The 14,936-nt window shown below is 47.1% G+C and overlaps 1 protein-coding gene across 4 annotated transcripts; it reads right to left on the bottom strand.

Moving 5' to 3' along the window:
* Positions 1-63: 63 nt before the first annotated feature.
* Positions 64-13,961, bottom strand: ATF1 (activating transcription factor 1). Of its 4 annotated transcripts, XM_064474283.1 has the most exons (8): positions 13,765-13,961; positions 8,877-8,993; positions 6,781-6,909; positions 4,952-5,052; positions 3,277-3,407; positions 2,216-2,395; positions 1,954-2,113; positions 64-1,560 (listed from the first exon to the last, which is right to left on the bottom strand). In XM_064474283.1, exons 2-8 carry the CDS (start codon positions 8,985-8,987, stop codon positions 1,416-1,418), a joined length of 957 nt encoding a protein of 318 aa, XP_064330353.1. In that variant the 5' UTR covers positions 8,988-8,993; positions 13,765-13,961; the 3' UTR covers positions 64-1,415. The 4 variants fall into 4 exon arrangements, with proteins under 4 accessions (XP_064330353.1, XP_064330356.1, XP_064330354.1 ...); XM_064474286.1 differs by lacking the exon at positions 8,877-8,993; XM_064474284.1 differs by lacking the exon at positions 13,765-13,961 and having other exon boundaries at positions 8,921-8,993.
* Between the last annotated feature and the right edge of the window lie 975 nt (positions 13,962-14,936).

A 14,936-nucleotide genomic window follows, 5' to 3' on the forward strand; every position in this document is an offset into this window, starting at 1 on the left:
GGGAGTAAAAAGCCCTGATCTCTCTTTTTTTTTTTCCTTTTTTCCCAGTACTTTTAAGGATCCTGTTTTGTTTTGTTTTTTTGCAAGTTGTCTACAGACATACAAAATTAATTCAAATATCTCCTACACCAAAGACGATCTCATTTGACTTCGTACTATCCATAAAAATATATGCTCGAAAATCTGGTTCACAAAATATTTCATTTGTTTACTAAAATGAAATATATAAACTGTCAAAATACGTATATAAACTCAATTTCAGAATTTGTAAAGATCACAATTTAGCTACAAAATATACCAACCATCTACCTGTTTTCAATAGAATATTTTCTTACAAAGATACCGTTACTTTGCAAAATATCGCCTACCTTACAAAATTAGTCCGGAAATGTCACACTACTTTCAGCGTATAAACCGTCTATTAGATCCTCATGAACCCTTTGGTATATATCTTCGATTTTTTATCGTTCTCCTATTTGGCTTAAATGTTCCAAAGCACAGTAGAATCTCCAGACGGAACAAGCAATGCATGTTCAATTGTACGGATAATCAGCACGCGATTTATTTTCAATTAGAGATGTTTATCATGCCCAGCAACTAAGAACAAACTGCTGTGAAATCCTTCTTCAGAAGCTTTCGTTCACCAGCACTCGTCCTGCCACGCCGTGCTGCAAAGCGATCGGATGTGCTGAACTCTCCTAAGAGAAGTCAACACCTTATTTCATGTGCCTCAGAGGTTTTCAGGACTAGGCCTCTCGCTGCTCCCTGCAGATCCTTTCCAAATTTGAGAAATACAGCAAACATTGGAAAAAAAAAACAAAACAACCCCCAACTTTTTAAGCCGACAGCCGAGAAAGAGTAAACATAATTTATACCTCTAGCAGAGTATTAGCATTTTTTATCACCTGCACCTGTAAATAACAACTTACAGGTTAAAATAAAAATATTTACATACAAGTAACTGAAAGAAAAAGGAAGGATTGAAAAAGAGTAAGAAATCAAAACATATACTGGTTATAAATGTTACTAATAATGTCAACTATGGCAAGGATTCCGTTTCATCCACATCTTAACTGTGACCAGATATTGCCTCCATTGCAAGAGGTATTTGTAGAAATTTTCAAAGAAACTCTAATCACCTGCCTCGTAAAACGTGACTGTCCTCTTACTGTAGACGCAATCTTGACTTCATTAATTTCCAGTTGTGCCAGCAGGAATTTTGGTGAGGTTTTCTTGTTTCCTTTTTGTACTTTGTCACCAACATGTTGTAAATAAAATCTATATAGTCTTTAAGTTGTGAAATCTAGGTAGAAAAGTTTCCTTTTTGACCTTTCATCTAGTTTAAAAAATTCAGTATAAAAAAAAAAATTCTCCTCTGAAATTTAAACAGTCCACAAAAGTTTTACCTTCTTTTCTTACACACTTTTATGACAGTAAAGATCTTTCAAAGTTTTTAGCTCTTCAATTAGAGTTTTGTTCTGATTTTCCAGGACTGCGACTCGATTTTCCAGGCATTTAACATACTCTTTCTTCTTCCGGCGGCATTCTCGAGCAGCTTCTCTGGAACAGACAAGCAGAAGTCAGAGTTTATTTTAGATCTGAGAGGCATCTCTTTCACGCGCGTGGTGATTCTGACCAACGTGAGAGGAGAGGGCCGGCGCTGCCGGCGCGAACAGAACAAACTGAAAAGCACACGCCGCCGGGCGGAGCGCGTGAAATTCAGCACTACCCGGTAGCGCGCACCGGAGCCGATCTGCAGGGAAAAACCCATTTGTTTTCTCCAAATTGTGAGAGACAGAACACACGTAGCGTGTTTTGGTCAGAATTTCCCGAGTTTTTAGTCACTGGATGCAGCACAATCACTTAGCTTGCAAGGCTCGGAATTTGTCCTTTGAAGATATATTTCAGCATATTTAAGTAACAAATCAAAGCAGCTCCCGGGCACTTACATACCTGTTCTTCATCAGCCTTATTTCTCGTTTCAACTGCGGATCATCTGTCTTACTTGTCTGTGATGTCAGAGTGACAGGCGACGTCATCACCACGGTCTGCGGAAGGGACGTGGTCGTCGGCGTGCTGCGGATCTGGTAAGTCTGCATGTCCCCCGATGCAGCTGTCGTGAAAATAACGTAAGACATCAAACCGCGGGAGCGTTAGAACGTCACACCTGCGTTAGCGGTGGGGGTTTCTAAGCATTCCCAGGAGCCGTACTCACTCTGCACGACCACCTGGTTGCTGGGAACAAGGATCTGTTGACCATCTGACGTTTGCGCGTACTGCAGGATTGTCGTCCCGGGCTGAGCACCGCCTGCGTTCGTCATCGTTAGCGTCTGCAGACCCTGCACGCCGTCTGTACCCGGGCTGGCCAGCTGTAATCCGTTTGCAGCAATGGCAACTTAAAGGAAAAAGAACAGGCACAACAGCGTTTGTAGCTGTACAGATGTGCATCTGTAACGCACAGATGAAGGTAACTCTGTGCATCTGTTCCCACTCCTGAGAAATACTGCCCGTTTTGAAAGGCTTTTTCTCCTCTGCCACGTTCAACTATCAGACCTTGCCACTGGGTTCTTACTGAACGTACTGGGGGAAGTGGTGAGGTGGCGGTAGCGGGGGAGCCGCGGGGGTGGCCGCTGCGAGATGAGGTCCGGGACTGCCCCGAGCCAGACACCGGCTCCACGCGGACCCGCTCTGGCTGCAGCGGGCGGCTCCTCCGCAGAAACACTTGAGAAAGGGCAAAAATCCAGAGAGGCGAAGGAGTGAGGGGCGGGTGGAAGCGAGGAGTGGCAGTATGAACACCCAGCGCCGAGAACAAGGATGGAGAGGAGGTGCTCCGCGTGCTGGAGCGGGCTGCTTTTTGGTTCACAAGCAGAACCAATACTGGGTGATAAAATCAAAGGAACAAATCATTTATTTTTCCATGTCCCTGATATCACAGGAGCACCTTTTGGTGCGGCCCTGTGATATAAATAATGGTATTTTCACTGATCTTAGGGTTTGGGCTAAATCTAACACTACAAGAGTGCTCTGCACTTCGTTAACAACATCCTTTGAATGTCTTAATATGCAAAAGTTAATGAAGCATTGACTTTATTTGGAATCTTTAGATGCCAGTCTATTTCTGGGTAATAACAGTACTAACTTTATTAACTGTCAGCTAAATAACCAAATCTTTTGAGTTTTATGTTAGTCAGATATATAACGAAAAGCAAATCTGTATTTTGAGGACAGGTGAACGGAAAAAAGTCTCCAGTTCGGCACGTATTTTGTATAACGTACTGTACTGGCCAGTGCTCGTCTGGTAGATCGGCGTGGGAACAGACATAGAGGTAACAGTGGAGACACCAGGACTCTCCTCATCTCCTTTCCTATCGCGCGTATCTTCAGAAGAAAGATCTTTCAAAATTTTTCTAAAAAAAAAAGAGGGTTTTTATCAGCCTTAATTGTAGACAAAACCTACAAATTACTGCAACAGTCGCAAACTCCCATCCCTGTTCTGTATTACAGAAACGCTAGAATTTGGAGGTACGACAGCTTTGGAGTTAACAAAATTTTGTTAACTGCTGTGGTTTATATATACTAGGGCTTTAGTCAAAATATTTTAATCGTTTTATTGGCTAAGAGCGATTCAAGTCAGCTACTGATTTATAAAGCGTGCGCATGTGCGGATCAGCATGAATCCCAGATTTTCAATCGCTATCCTCTAAAAGCCTTCGCTGTTAGGACTGGTTAAGCCCGCGCTGGAAACCTGCGCCATCTACAGCAGCCGTCAGCAACCTCCAGAAACCCGGCGTGCCCAGCGCGAGCACTGCAGCCGCGTCGTTTCACTTCAGTCAACGCTGCATCGGAGTTCCCACCGTCCCCATTTCCCGGGGATATGTAACTGGCCTGTTAAGAGATTTTTCTGCTTTACAACTTGATCCTCTAATTCCCTCAAGAATAGGCTTTGTATATCCAATTAAAACCAGTTTGCTCTGTCTGGTGTCAGAATAAATGAAAAAGGGGAAGATCACTACAGAAAAGTTTAAAACTTAGATCTTCTGCTCTTTCAGTCCACAGTAAGACTTTACATTTCTTTTCTGCATTTCACTTAGCTCTCGCGCGGCTTCTCAAGCAACCCGCGTCCTGCGTAACAACACCCCGTGAAAACAGACACCTCTCTATTTAAAAGAGGAGCCAGTGGGAGCGTGAGTTTTATGCACCTTACCGCAGGCCAAGTGATGAATTGGTGGCAGTCAGACGAAGAGAAAAGCAGAACTGACAACTCCTGCTCCCGAACCCGCGCGGCAGAGCAGCTCTCCCACAGAAGCTCTGCTTACAGCTCAGATTTTCCTACCCTGGCTACTTGAACTGAAGATTCAGAATTGCTCTTTCCCACCACTGCTTTCGACTGCACGCAAAGTAACAACATGCCGCCTAAATTATTTGTTCTGGTACATAATTCAAGACGAGATAAAGCCGTCGGAAAGTACTAAGAAGAGTGGATAAAACATTCGAAAAATGAAAAGCAGCGGCGGAAGCGGGAACAATCACCACAGGTAGGAGTATCGGGGAGGTTCATAAACTGTCTTTTCTATTTTTCAGAACGTTATTGTAAAAAATACTAAATTTTGTGTTAAGCTTCTAAGAAATTTATTATTTGAAAAGCTAGGCCGTGGCATTTGACTACACTGCTCATTTCAGTGCAGTGATATAACTGAGGAAAACTACAGCTGATAAAGAATTTTCCCTGTGCCACATCACGTTGAAGCTGATCTCCAGTTAAGTCACAGTCTCCTGTAGCAGACGAGAGCCAACGCGGCGTCCTCAGAAGGTTTACTGCCTGAACAGATCCAACGCATGTTTCAAGTGGGAGAAAACAATTTAGAGGCTGACAGAACACACGAAGCGATTGAAACAAGTTGCTATTTTGGTTTTAAATGAAAATACAAAATATATTACACGTAGTGCTTACCGGTAAGACGGACGACGAGCTAAGATGCCTCGAGCTTTCTGCGAGGAGCCTATGCTATCTGATGAATCCTGAGAATCTTCACTCTCAGACAGAGAAGATACCTAAAGAACACATTCCATGTGGTTATCTGGTAGCCTTCAGAAGAAATGCCCGGAAGAGATCACACATGTTCATTTTGTATGAGCTAAAGCTGCACAAAAACTACACACATGCAAAAAAATTCAAGCGATTCTCCCAAACTATTTAACACATTAAAAGCTGAAAGATGTCCACCCTCTGAAGCCTGCCGTTCAGCTGGATTAAACTGCAGGATTAATCAATCCAGAACTTTTAAAACAGCAGTGTGAAGAAATACAAACAGTTTATTATTTTCATAAAGCTCATACAAGCCTAACTATCTTATTAGCTGACGCGGTCTGAGAAGGTGAGCCACTCCCACGTGTAACTGCCTACGGAGGTGGGGGGAAAGGAGAGAGGAACACCATTTACGTGCAGAGACAAACATATAAAACACCTGAAATCCTTTATGCGGTCAGAGCAGCAGTGTATTTTGTTGGTCAGAATATGAGTCAAACGAAAATTACATTTAGGGCAACAGGGAGGAAATATGCAGAGTATTAGCTATAATTTTCTCTTTATTCCGCTGTGTCCCCATCCAGTTGGGCAAGTGTTATTCTCTTCTCTGATGCTCCTTATTAAGCACAAGCTAACAAAACTTTCATTTGTACTTATCTGTGTGCCAGCAACAAAAAGGCAAGAATGCATACAGCTCTGGGAAGAGCATTCCTCGCTTAACTGCTGCTACAGAGACCAAAAGAACAACCTGCTAGCAACATGTAAAAAAAGAGCTGCCTGTGTATTACTGTTTTTTCCCCTTTAAGCTCCAAGGCCACAGTGTTCATAAATTACAGAACAAAAGGAAAGAATCCAGTCAGCGGGGACCCTGCAACTAGAACACGATGACAGGGAAGGGATTAACGGAGACTCAGGTAAAGAAAACCTACTAAAACTGATGCTTGGCTGTTTTCAGAAAAGAGAAACGTGTTTTCTTTTCCATGATCTCATGTAACAGGAACAGCGACAGCTGAAACTGCATTACAGGTTTACTTTTCGTCATTTATCAATTTAACGCTGTATGAATAGATAAGGGCAGCACAAAGGATCAGTGACAAACGCTTAATGCCTTTTAGCAGTTGTTGCAGTCATTCGGCTGCCTGGTGCAGCCACCTCGCCGTGTCACTCCAACGCCACGCTGCCCAGAGGGCAGCCGAGAACCGAACAAAGCGTACCAGACTCGGCTGCGAGCTCCCCAGGGCGCCCCTCTGAAGCGGCTGGTGCAAAAATCACACGGCAGATGAGTGGGAGACACAAGCAGAACGCTTGGGTACCACACGATCGGGGCTACAGCGTTCGTGAGGAGGGCGATGGGGACTTCACCCGCCATCACGCCGGTCTGCCTTTCCGAACACACGTTCTTCTTCTCTGGGTTGTTCTGTACTCTCCTTATTAATTAATAATTATTAAAGCACACCGGCTGCATGGCTGCTAAGAGCACCAACTGAAGAGCTGTGGGTTTGGTTTGGTTTTATATAGAGGAAGGCAATGTCCAACAGTTTAATCCCAACTCCAAAGGCGACTTCAGCACTACAATTTCAGCATTAAGAACGATGCATCCCCAAAATACAGCCACTGGATGGCTCGCTCGCTCTCACAGCGGGGCCAGAAAGGCTGCGCCGTGGCAGAGTTAGCTGGGGCTGACAAGCCTTTACAAGCCTTTTCACATACATAAAGCAGGATTCTTGGTTGTTTAACAGACATTCTGTAGTTACCTGCACTGTTTGCACCTGGGGTGAGTGGATTACGGAAGAGGACTGAGCTGTCTGAATGACTCCCTGGACCTGGACTTGTTCTCCAGGAAGCTGAACCACTGTCAGGGGAGCAGGACCTCTTAGAGACATCTACAACAAAGCAAAGAAGCATTAACAGAAGCGTTTGTTCTGCAGTATTCAGAAAGCGTATGGACATGTAGGGAAACTAGTGGGGAACATGCATGAGCAAAAGCTACTTTTAAGTCTAATGAAGTCACAGAAGCATCCTTTAGAGATATCTATTTTTGGGATATGTATCTGCACACAAAAAAAGGCTGAAACAGTTACTTATTTGACTCGGGCTATGGGGAGAATCAAATATGTAGCATTATGTGCAAAGGATTAAAATGCTGCAACTTAAATACATGCGGTTCTGAATGAACCTCAGTGAAGCAGGCTTCTTCAGAGTCACGACGCCGAGACTAACTGCGCATGACTGCTTTCACGTAACTCCATCCATGTGCACAGATAAAGCCCCGCATTTGTGGCAGTTCAGTTTTTTTAAGCTTTGATTCCATTTTAGGAGTGTCTTAGACTTAGGTAAGCAGAAATAAAAGTGCCTAATAAGGAGCCTTAATCCTCACTAAAGTTAATAGGAGTTTAGGGCACTAAAATCTAAATCGAGATGAAGAGATCGACAAGACTGAGGCCGTAGGACAGCTCAGACTAACAATACTGAAGTCATGCAGAAGGCAGCGTGAATAACGCACATATTTGGTGTTCTTGGTTTATTTATTTTTAAGCAACCGGTATGAGGCTGTGATTCAAAGATTTCACAGAGAAGAAATCACAAGAGTCAAGTATAGCAAAAGCCGACCAATCTACTTAGAAAGCTCAAGGCCCGGGGGCTGCATGGAGGACACCAGACCAGGAAGGGAACTGAAGGAGACAAGGTATGCAAGCTCTGGACAAGGAAGAAGAACAAAGAGCAGATTTTTCCAAATAAAAATTATTGCATCTGTTCTTTCATGTTTTAAAACGATCAATTTCAGTAAACGTTGTAGGCGGAATCTAGGTTTAATTGGCAAATGTTAATTACTCCTCCTGTTCCGATATAAAATACTACTTATGTTCTAACAGATTGTTAGTTTTGATGTTGCACTCGCAGAAGCCTTTGCACTTCAGCATTGATTAAGGTCGTACATATCTACTTATGTAGATGCATAAGTAAATAACCAGTTTCCTCACCAAATTTCTTCACTGTTTTCATTAATGTGGAATATACGAAAAGCTGAAGGGATCATTAAAACTCATACAGCTGACTTTTCATTTAATCCTACTTTAGGATCACACATCATGATATTGAGTTACATTGGCAATCTTGCATAAAACCAGCTCAGAAAAACAGCCTGTAAACAAACAACAGGATGCTTGCTGATGTTCTGCCCTGCCTTCGCCTCACAAAGTTATCTAAATTTCACATCAAAAGCTCATCGCCTCCACAGGGCGAACAGTGGACGAGCTGCAAAGCTTCGCTGTTTCACAGGACGGCTGCAGGGGCAGACCTGGCCTAGAAAGGGCTGCTCTTTCACAAGCAGGAAGGTGAATCATGAGGAATTCAGGATCGGGCTTTGGAAGCCACGTTCCCTTGTACTAAGTATGTCAAATTTCCAACGTCATGCGATTTATTACATTAAATACATTCCTGTTGGGCTAAAATCCAAGTGTCTCCGTGGTGCTGAGCACCCAGGATTGCCGTTACTACAAAAGGAGCTGTGAACATTTTTTCTGACAAAAAAAGGAAAATTAGGCCCTCGACTCGTTACGAAGCAGCTCCTGCATGGCAGGCCGACGACGATTCCAAAGGACGTACAATCTAACAAAAATGCTGGGCTGCATTTTTGCATTGTACGAGCACAAAACTGCATTTTGGTCTTTTGGATACAATCCATTTTATTAATTTTGTGTCGTCCATCAACAAACAAGTACATTTTTCTCAACCTTCATTTTTTCTTCTCTGTGTGTTTCTAAAACTCAAGAACCAATACAGTTTGTAGTACATAAAAAATGGCTCTTATCTACCTCAAATGTTTGCTGAGATTTGGCCCAGGCTTTACCTGTTGAGCAATATGAGAGAGCTGAGCTGCCTGTAGTGTTGTACCTTGTACAGCTGATGTTTGTGAAGGCGTCACTGAACTGTTACTGCTGCTCTTGTGCACCTCTTCCATAATCAGCTACAAGAAAAGTAACGGGTTAAATTCAGTTAATGATAAATGCGAACAGCCGGTAGGTGCCCAACTTCCAGTGGTGTTTTAGGGAATCTCAGTGCGTAATGCTCTTAGCCTTATTTGGACATTTTTAATTAGTTCTTTGTCCTTCAAAGTCACTTTCTATTACGGAGTAGCCGAGCATTTTTGGTCACCTCCCCTGCGATACCCCGCGCGTTGTTACGCCTTCTCACGGGGACGGGGCCTCGCCACCGACCCACCTGTGGGTTTGGGCGGGCCGGGCCCAGCGCCCGCACGCCGCCTCTCGAGGCCTGGGCGCCCACGGCAGCACGAGCCCCCCTTCGGAGCAGGAGAGGGGTCCCGTCCCACCCTGCCGACGCCTGCGGCCCAGCCGGCTGTCGGCACTGGCTCAGACCCACCCCAAGACGAAGTTTCTGTCAAATGTATTTATTGAATTTCCTGTTTTTTTCATGAAAATAAACAAGCCAGGCCATGAGATCTAGGAAGACATGGAAGATGAAGCATTTATGCCAAAGAATATTTTGCTCTAAGTAATATAATTTTCCAAAATATTTCACCCAAGCTACCAGCCAAACCTATTTTAAAACATCTGAAGGTGTATAAAAACAAAACGGGGATTCAAATCAAAGCACACAGAACCCAGTTTTGAATTTTCAACCCTGCAAAAGCCGCTCCGTCTCCATACAACACAGTCAGTAACGCTTCTCTCATTTCTAAGATTTTTATATTTAACAGTTCGACGTGTCTTGACAGCATCCCCCCCCCAATATTGGGGGATTTAGTGATGTAAAATGCATGCTTTTAGGTGGGGTGAGTGGGTGGACCAGCCTAGAGCATTAAAACATGATTGGTGAGTGTTAAACATTTTGTCACAGAAGGTTTGAAACTGCTGAAAGGACAGTTGCTATGAGACTGGAAATTACATTTCTTTCTGTGGAAATGTGAGTCATTGATTTTTCCCTACTGAGATAAACCACAGCTCTTGCGGCCTGACGTATACTTAGAGGGTAAAAAGTCAATGTACACCAAGACCAGAATCTTGTTCTTGCAGTCCTTACTCATCCGAGGAGTCCCGCTGCAGAACTCCTCAAATATGTCACTAGAACGGGGCTTTGTGGAGAGAAAACCGATGGTCGGATGGTACATGAAACTGTATCCCCCTACGGCACGAACAGGCGTTCTCTGAGATAGGATATAGCCTCCCAGCGTACTTTTGGCTATCAGGATTAAGAAATTCATCCATAGTTTAAGCTGAAGCAGCAAAACGAAGGCTTCGCTCTGGAATAAAAAGCTTGCAGGAGCAGGACAGTGCTTCAGCTGTTCCCAGCTTCTGGAAACCTTCGGCTAATCAAACCTACCCCGACTGCCTTTGCTGAGGTCATCGCGTCGCTGCTGCTGCCGCTCGGGCAACAGAGCTGCCCCGCGCATCGGCAGGAGCGCGAGCTGGAGCCGAGGGTCCCGACCGCCACCCCGCTCACGCCTGCGAGGCACCAGCCCCGCGCCGGGGCGCAGCAGGGCCGCTCCTAAGAGGCTCTTTTTCCAGCTGCAGCTGCTGCAGGGCTCGCCTGAAAGTCGCAGCGACTGCTTGGGCTTTTTTTTTTTTTTAAGGAAAGAAAACTGTGAACAAAAGTAATTTAAGTATCTTGAAGCCATAAAAAAAATTAAGAGCAGAATTAACGACAAGCATACATAAGGGATGTGACTTTATACACCCTCTAATGTAGTTTTAGGGTTTTTATGAAGGAAAATCTACGTTTCGTACCGCTGCAAAGGGAGACGTACTAAGTGTCACAAGTAAATAGGGCACTGTCAAACTGAAATCCAGTCAACAGCAAAAATTAAAATAAATTTCCAGTGCTACAGAATTAGCCAATTCATTTCTGTAGTGCTAAACCGCATTCTGTCTCCCCCTCCGCCTTTTACTGTTTCTCTGCGCCTCGTTGTCCCGTGGAAGACTCACAACAGCAGCAAAACAGACTGCAAGGAACAACAGAACTGCTAGAGAGCGACCCCCCCAAAACAAACGCAGGGAGAACGCGCACAGGCTTTTGCCGCTCTGTCTCTCATGGGTGTGAAGTCGTACTTACAGGAACAAAAGCTAATGTATTTCCCATTATAAATATTATTTTTCAAGCTCAGTTCACCTCTGCTTGTTCTGCAATATTTAACTAAATATTCACCCAACATCTATGAATCTCAGTAAAATAGTATTAATAAAAAAAGATTCATCAAGCGATCTGAACAAGGTGACAACTGTGCTGTGTCTTATCCCCTGCCCTGGACAAAGGAGGTGCGAGAGGCTATTTGGCCTTGTACCAAAGTCCCACGAGAAGCCTCACGTGCCTCTCTCTTGTTAGAACAACTTATTTACCTGGAAAACCACGATTTTTCCATTGGAATGGCCTCCCGTGAACACCCGAAGCAGCGATTACCATCAATCAGCTTGTAGGAAGAGAGTTCCAATGAAAAACCTTAACCTGCAAGTTCTCAGGCTTTGACAAGAAGCACCAAAGACGGAGAACGTAGCAGGGTTTCAGCTTTTTACACCTCAGTTAAAACTACATTTGGCTGAAACCGGCTGCATAGTCTGGGGTGAAGGAAGAGTTTTACGCATCCTGGAGTACTGACAGGAGGGAATTCCTAAAAGCAACACCCAGCGTTTTATTAGCCAGGAGGTAATTACTGTTCCAATCTGTATGAAAACCGTGGTTTTGTCGTTGGATAGGTAAGGATGGTGCTTTCCAGAACAAAAGTGATGCCTGCACGCAGCTGCGTCTCAAAAGGAATGTAATTTAAATGACAGGATTCTGCAGTGGCAGCATCAGGAACTTTGTTTTGAAGGACTTTTAAACTTCTGAGAACGGGCTCTCTCCAGCCAAAGAAACTCATCTCACCTTAAACATGAGCCTGAGTCTCAAACACGTCTTCCTTTTACACAGAAACAGGAACGTTGCGTTTCATTGTGGGAAAGCTTAATTTATCATCCCGCAGTTCACGTAAACCCTCCTTGTACCACGTTCCTTACTTCGAACCACCACAAAAACCCGGAATGGCTGAGGACTATCGACTAAAAAAGAGCAAGTAAATAACCCACTGCCACAACTTTCACTAATCCCGATGAAAAACCTCCTGAAGAGACGGTCCCCTTGCAGCCACGCTGCGCCTCTGCAGCGACCGGCTTCCCGAGCCTTTACTCTGAATCGCTCTTTACTTCAGCGTCCCATAGACAGGGCGCTGCTCTCCTGCCCTCGCTGTTTGGCTTTGCCCCTTCACCACGCAGATTAACCGAGACAGCGACTCGCTCTAGGTAAATGCGCATAAAAAGACTAAAATCATGGATTCCCCACCTTGGATGAAGCCTTAAAGCATAATCGGGAAGCAAAGAACAAGGTAATAGAACCCAAAAGCTGTACATCGAGGCAAAGAGAAGTGAGCTGTGATGTGAGAGCACCGAAGGAGGAAGCCAAGTTCTGTTTTGCCCTTTTAAATATAGCAGAAGGAAGGCCTGAAGGACAGTTTGGTACTGAAATATTATAAGAGGCAACTGATTTTTTAAAAAGACTGTATAAAGTCAGAAATCAAAGAATACTGGACACGGAATTTTATTGTCAACTACTAAACGATGAGACCAACGCTGACATACACAAATCGCAGAGAGCGATTTAAAACATCGACTGAAACGATATGCCAGCAATCTGGTGAAATTTTGGATTCTTTAACGTCTCAAAATAAGCCGTCTCCATCAGCTACAGTAGTTAAAAAACCATTTACTTAATTTTACAGTTAAGACGCTTGGGGAAAGTTTTTTCATGCAGAAGAGTGACAGAACGCCAGTTTTTTCCAGGAATCGGTGAGAGGCCGAGGCAAAGGACAGCAGATGCTACCAGTTCACGCCAGACAGCAAGCGAGGAGACCCGAGTCAACGTACCCAGTTACAGTTTTGGATCCCATTCTACAACTACACGCGCGAACACCCCTGCAAGCTGCAGGAGCACCTTCCATGTGCCTTTTCTCCCACCTCCCCCCCGCCCCGGCCTTCGGCGGCGAAAGGCAGCGGAGCGAGCCCTGCCGTGACAAGCCGCTTCAGAAGGAAAAGCCTGCAGCCCGAACCCGCGCACGGCGCGCTGACACGGGCGACCCTGGTACGTGCGAGAGGAGAACCTCGGTGAGATCATTTACAAACGACTGGCACCGGCCGCCCCGAGGCTCGTTGCCGTGTCGGAAGCCACGGCTCACGAAAGCGGTGGTCGGTCAAAATTAATGGGGAATAAAGGTATTCGCTGCCATCGAGACTCTGTTTTTTCCTGTCGGTCGAGCGCGAGGGTCTGTGGAACGGCGCCCGCCGCCGCCCTTTTACCGCCCCCCGAGAGCTCGGCGCCGAGCCCGGCTGGGCCCCGCTCCTCCCCGGGCCCCGCCGCCCCCCGGGGCTCCGCCGCGGCGACAGCGGCCCCAGGCCGCACCGGGACCGCGGCGCCCCGGCTGGGGCGGGAACGGCCCGGGGGGAATCCCCCGCGGCAGCCGCCCGCCGGGAGCGGACTCGGCGGGGCCCGGCCGTTCCCCGCGGCCCGGAGCAGAGCGGGCGGCGGGGAGGGCCGGCGCCGAGGGCAGCGGAACGGCGCGGCCTGGCCAGGCCTGGCCTAGGCGGGAGCGGCCGGTCCGGGCCCGGCGGGGGCGGGGGGGGGGAAGGGGAGGGCGGGCTGAGGGGGAGGGGGCGGCCTCCCCCGCCCGGCTGTGCCTCGGCGGCGGCCGCTCTTACCTCAGAGGCCCGCCAGGCCCCGCCGGTGGCCGCGCGTGGGGAGAGCCGCCGCCGCCGCGCCCGTCTCCGCCTCAGGAAACCGGCGCCGGCGGCATCGTAAACACGGCGGGCCCGCGCGGGACGCTCGGGGTGGGCGGGCTGCGACCATAGAGTCCCAGCGGAGGCCTCGCCTAGAAATCCCCACCATAGAGTTGCCGCGGGCGGAGGCTAGAGCGTCTGCTCTAGGCGCCGCCTCCGCCCGGCCGTTTCCAACCGCGGGTACCATAGAGAGGCGGCGGTGGCGATAGAGCGCCGCCGCCGGCCCGAGGGCGGGAAGGTGCGGCGGCCCGCGCAGGCCTCGGCCGCGGCCTCAGCCCGGCCCCGGGGAGCGATCGCCCCCGAGGAAAACATATTTATTTCCCTTTATCCTCAGCGGGGTCGCGGGCGGGCACAGCCCCCCCCCTAAAGCAAAGCGCCAAACGGTCGTACAGGGGCAACGGAGGGGGCTTCCAGTCTCTTCCAGTGCCAGGGCAGGGCCGTTGTTCCGTCATCTCCAACTGCTTCGCCTTTATTTTTAATCTTTAGAACAGCTGTATTAGTGAAAAGGAATTTCAGGCATTGCACAGTGACTGCTTTAGACTAAACAAAGGTCAAGCATGTAAAGGGAGGGGGGAGGATTTTGGCCACAGCTCCTCACGGGCGGGACCCGGGATTTTCTCCTCTGCGTGAGGAGATAAGGAAGAGCCGAGCAGCCGCCGGCGGCCGGTAGCGGGGCGACAGACCCTCGGCCCAGCGGTTGTTCGCCCAGTTCCAGGCCGTGTGGGGTCCCAGTAAGGAGACTCGGTCCTTCCTGTAAAACACAAACTCCAGGTAATCACTGATCAGAACCAAAACCTTCCCCGTGATTTTTAGCGCCTCGTGGCTGTTATTGTAACACAAACTGTAGAAAATTATATTGGAAAGGACTTTGATTAAAGGGTTAGTGTAATACACTTCCTTTTTATCCTGTGCTGTTACACCGAGCCCTTCCGTTGTTTTGTTTGCCCTTCGCCATGTTTGTTTTCTTAGTTTTCCCTCCCTGAGGCCCCCCCGCCCTGACGGGGCTGACCAAGCCCTTCATCCCCACAAAGTCAAGCTAATCAACGGTAGCAGATGAGTGAGCGATTTGCAATAAATCCCGAGTACGCTTTCTG

The sequence above is a fragment of the Phalacrocorax carbo genome, chromosome 27 (genome assembly GCF_963921805.1).
Source record: "Phalacrocorax carbo chromosome 27, bPhaCar2.1, whole genome shotgun sequence".
In the NCBI taxonomy this organism is placed as follows: Eukaryota; Metazoa; Chordata; class Aves; order Suliformes; family Phalacrocoracidae; genus Phalacrocorax; species Phalacrocorax carbo.

Excerpts from the sequence above, each read along its gene's own strand:
- ATF1 (XM_064474283.1), bottom strand. The coding sequence starts at position 8,987 with ATGGAAGAGGTGCACAAGAGCAGCAGTAACAGTTCAGTGACGCCTTCA. Across the intron at positions 2,396-3,276 it reads GACGAGCACTGGCCAGTACA|TTGCCATTGCTGCAAACGGA; the intron begins GTACGTTATACA and ends TTTTCCTTTAAG. Across the intron at positions 2,114-2,215 it reads CAACCAGGTGGTCGTGCAGA|CTGCATCGGGGGACATGCAG; the intron begins GTGAGTACGGCT and ends TTTTCACGACAG.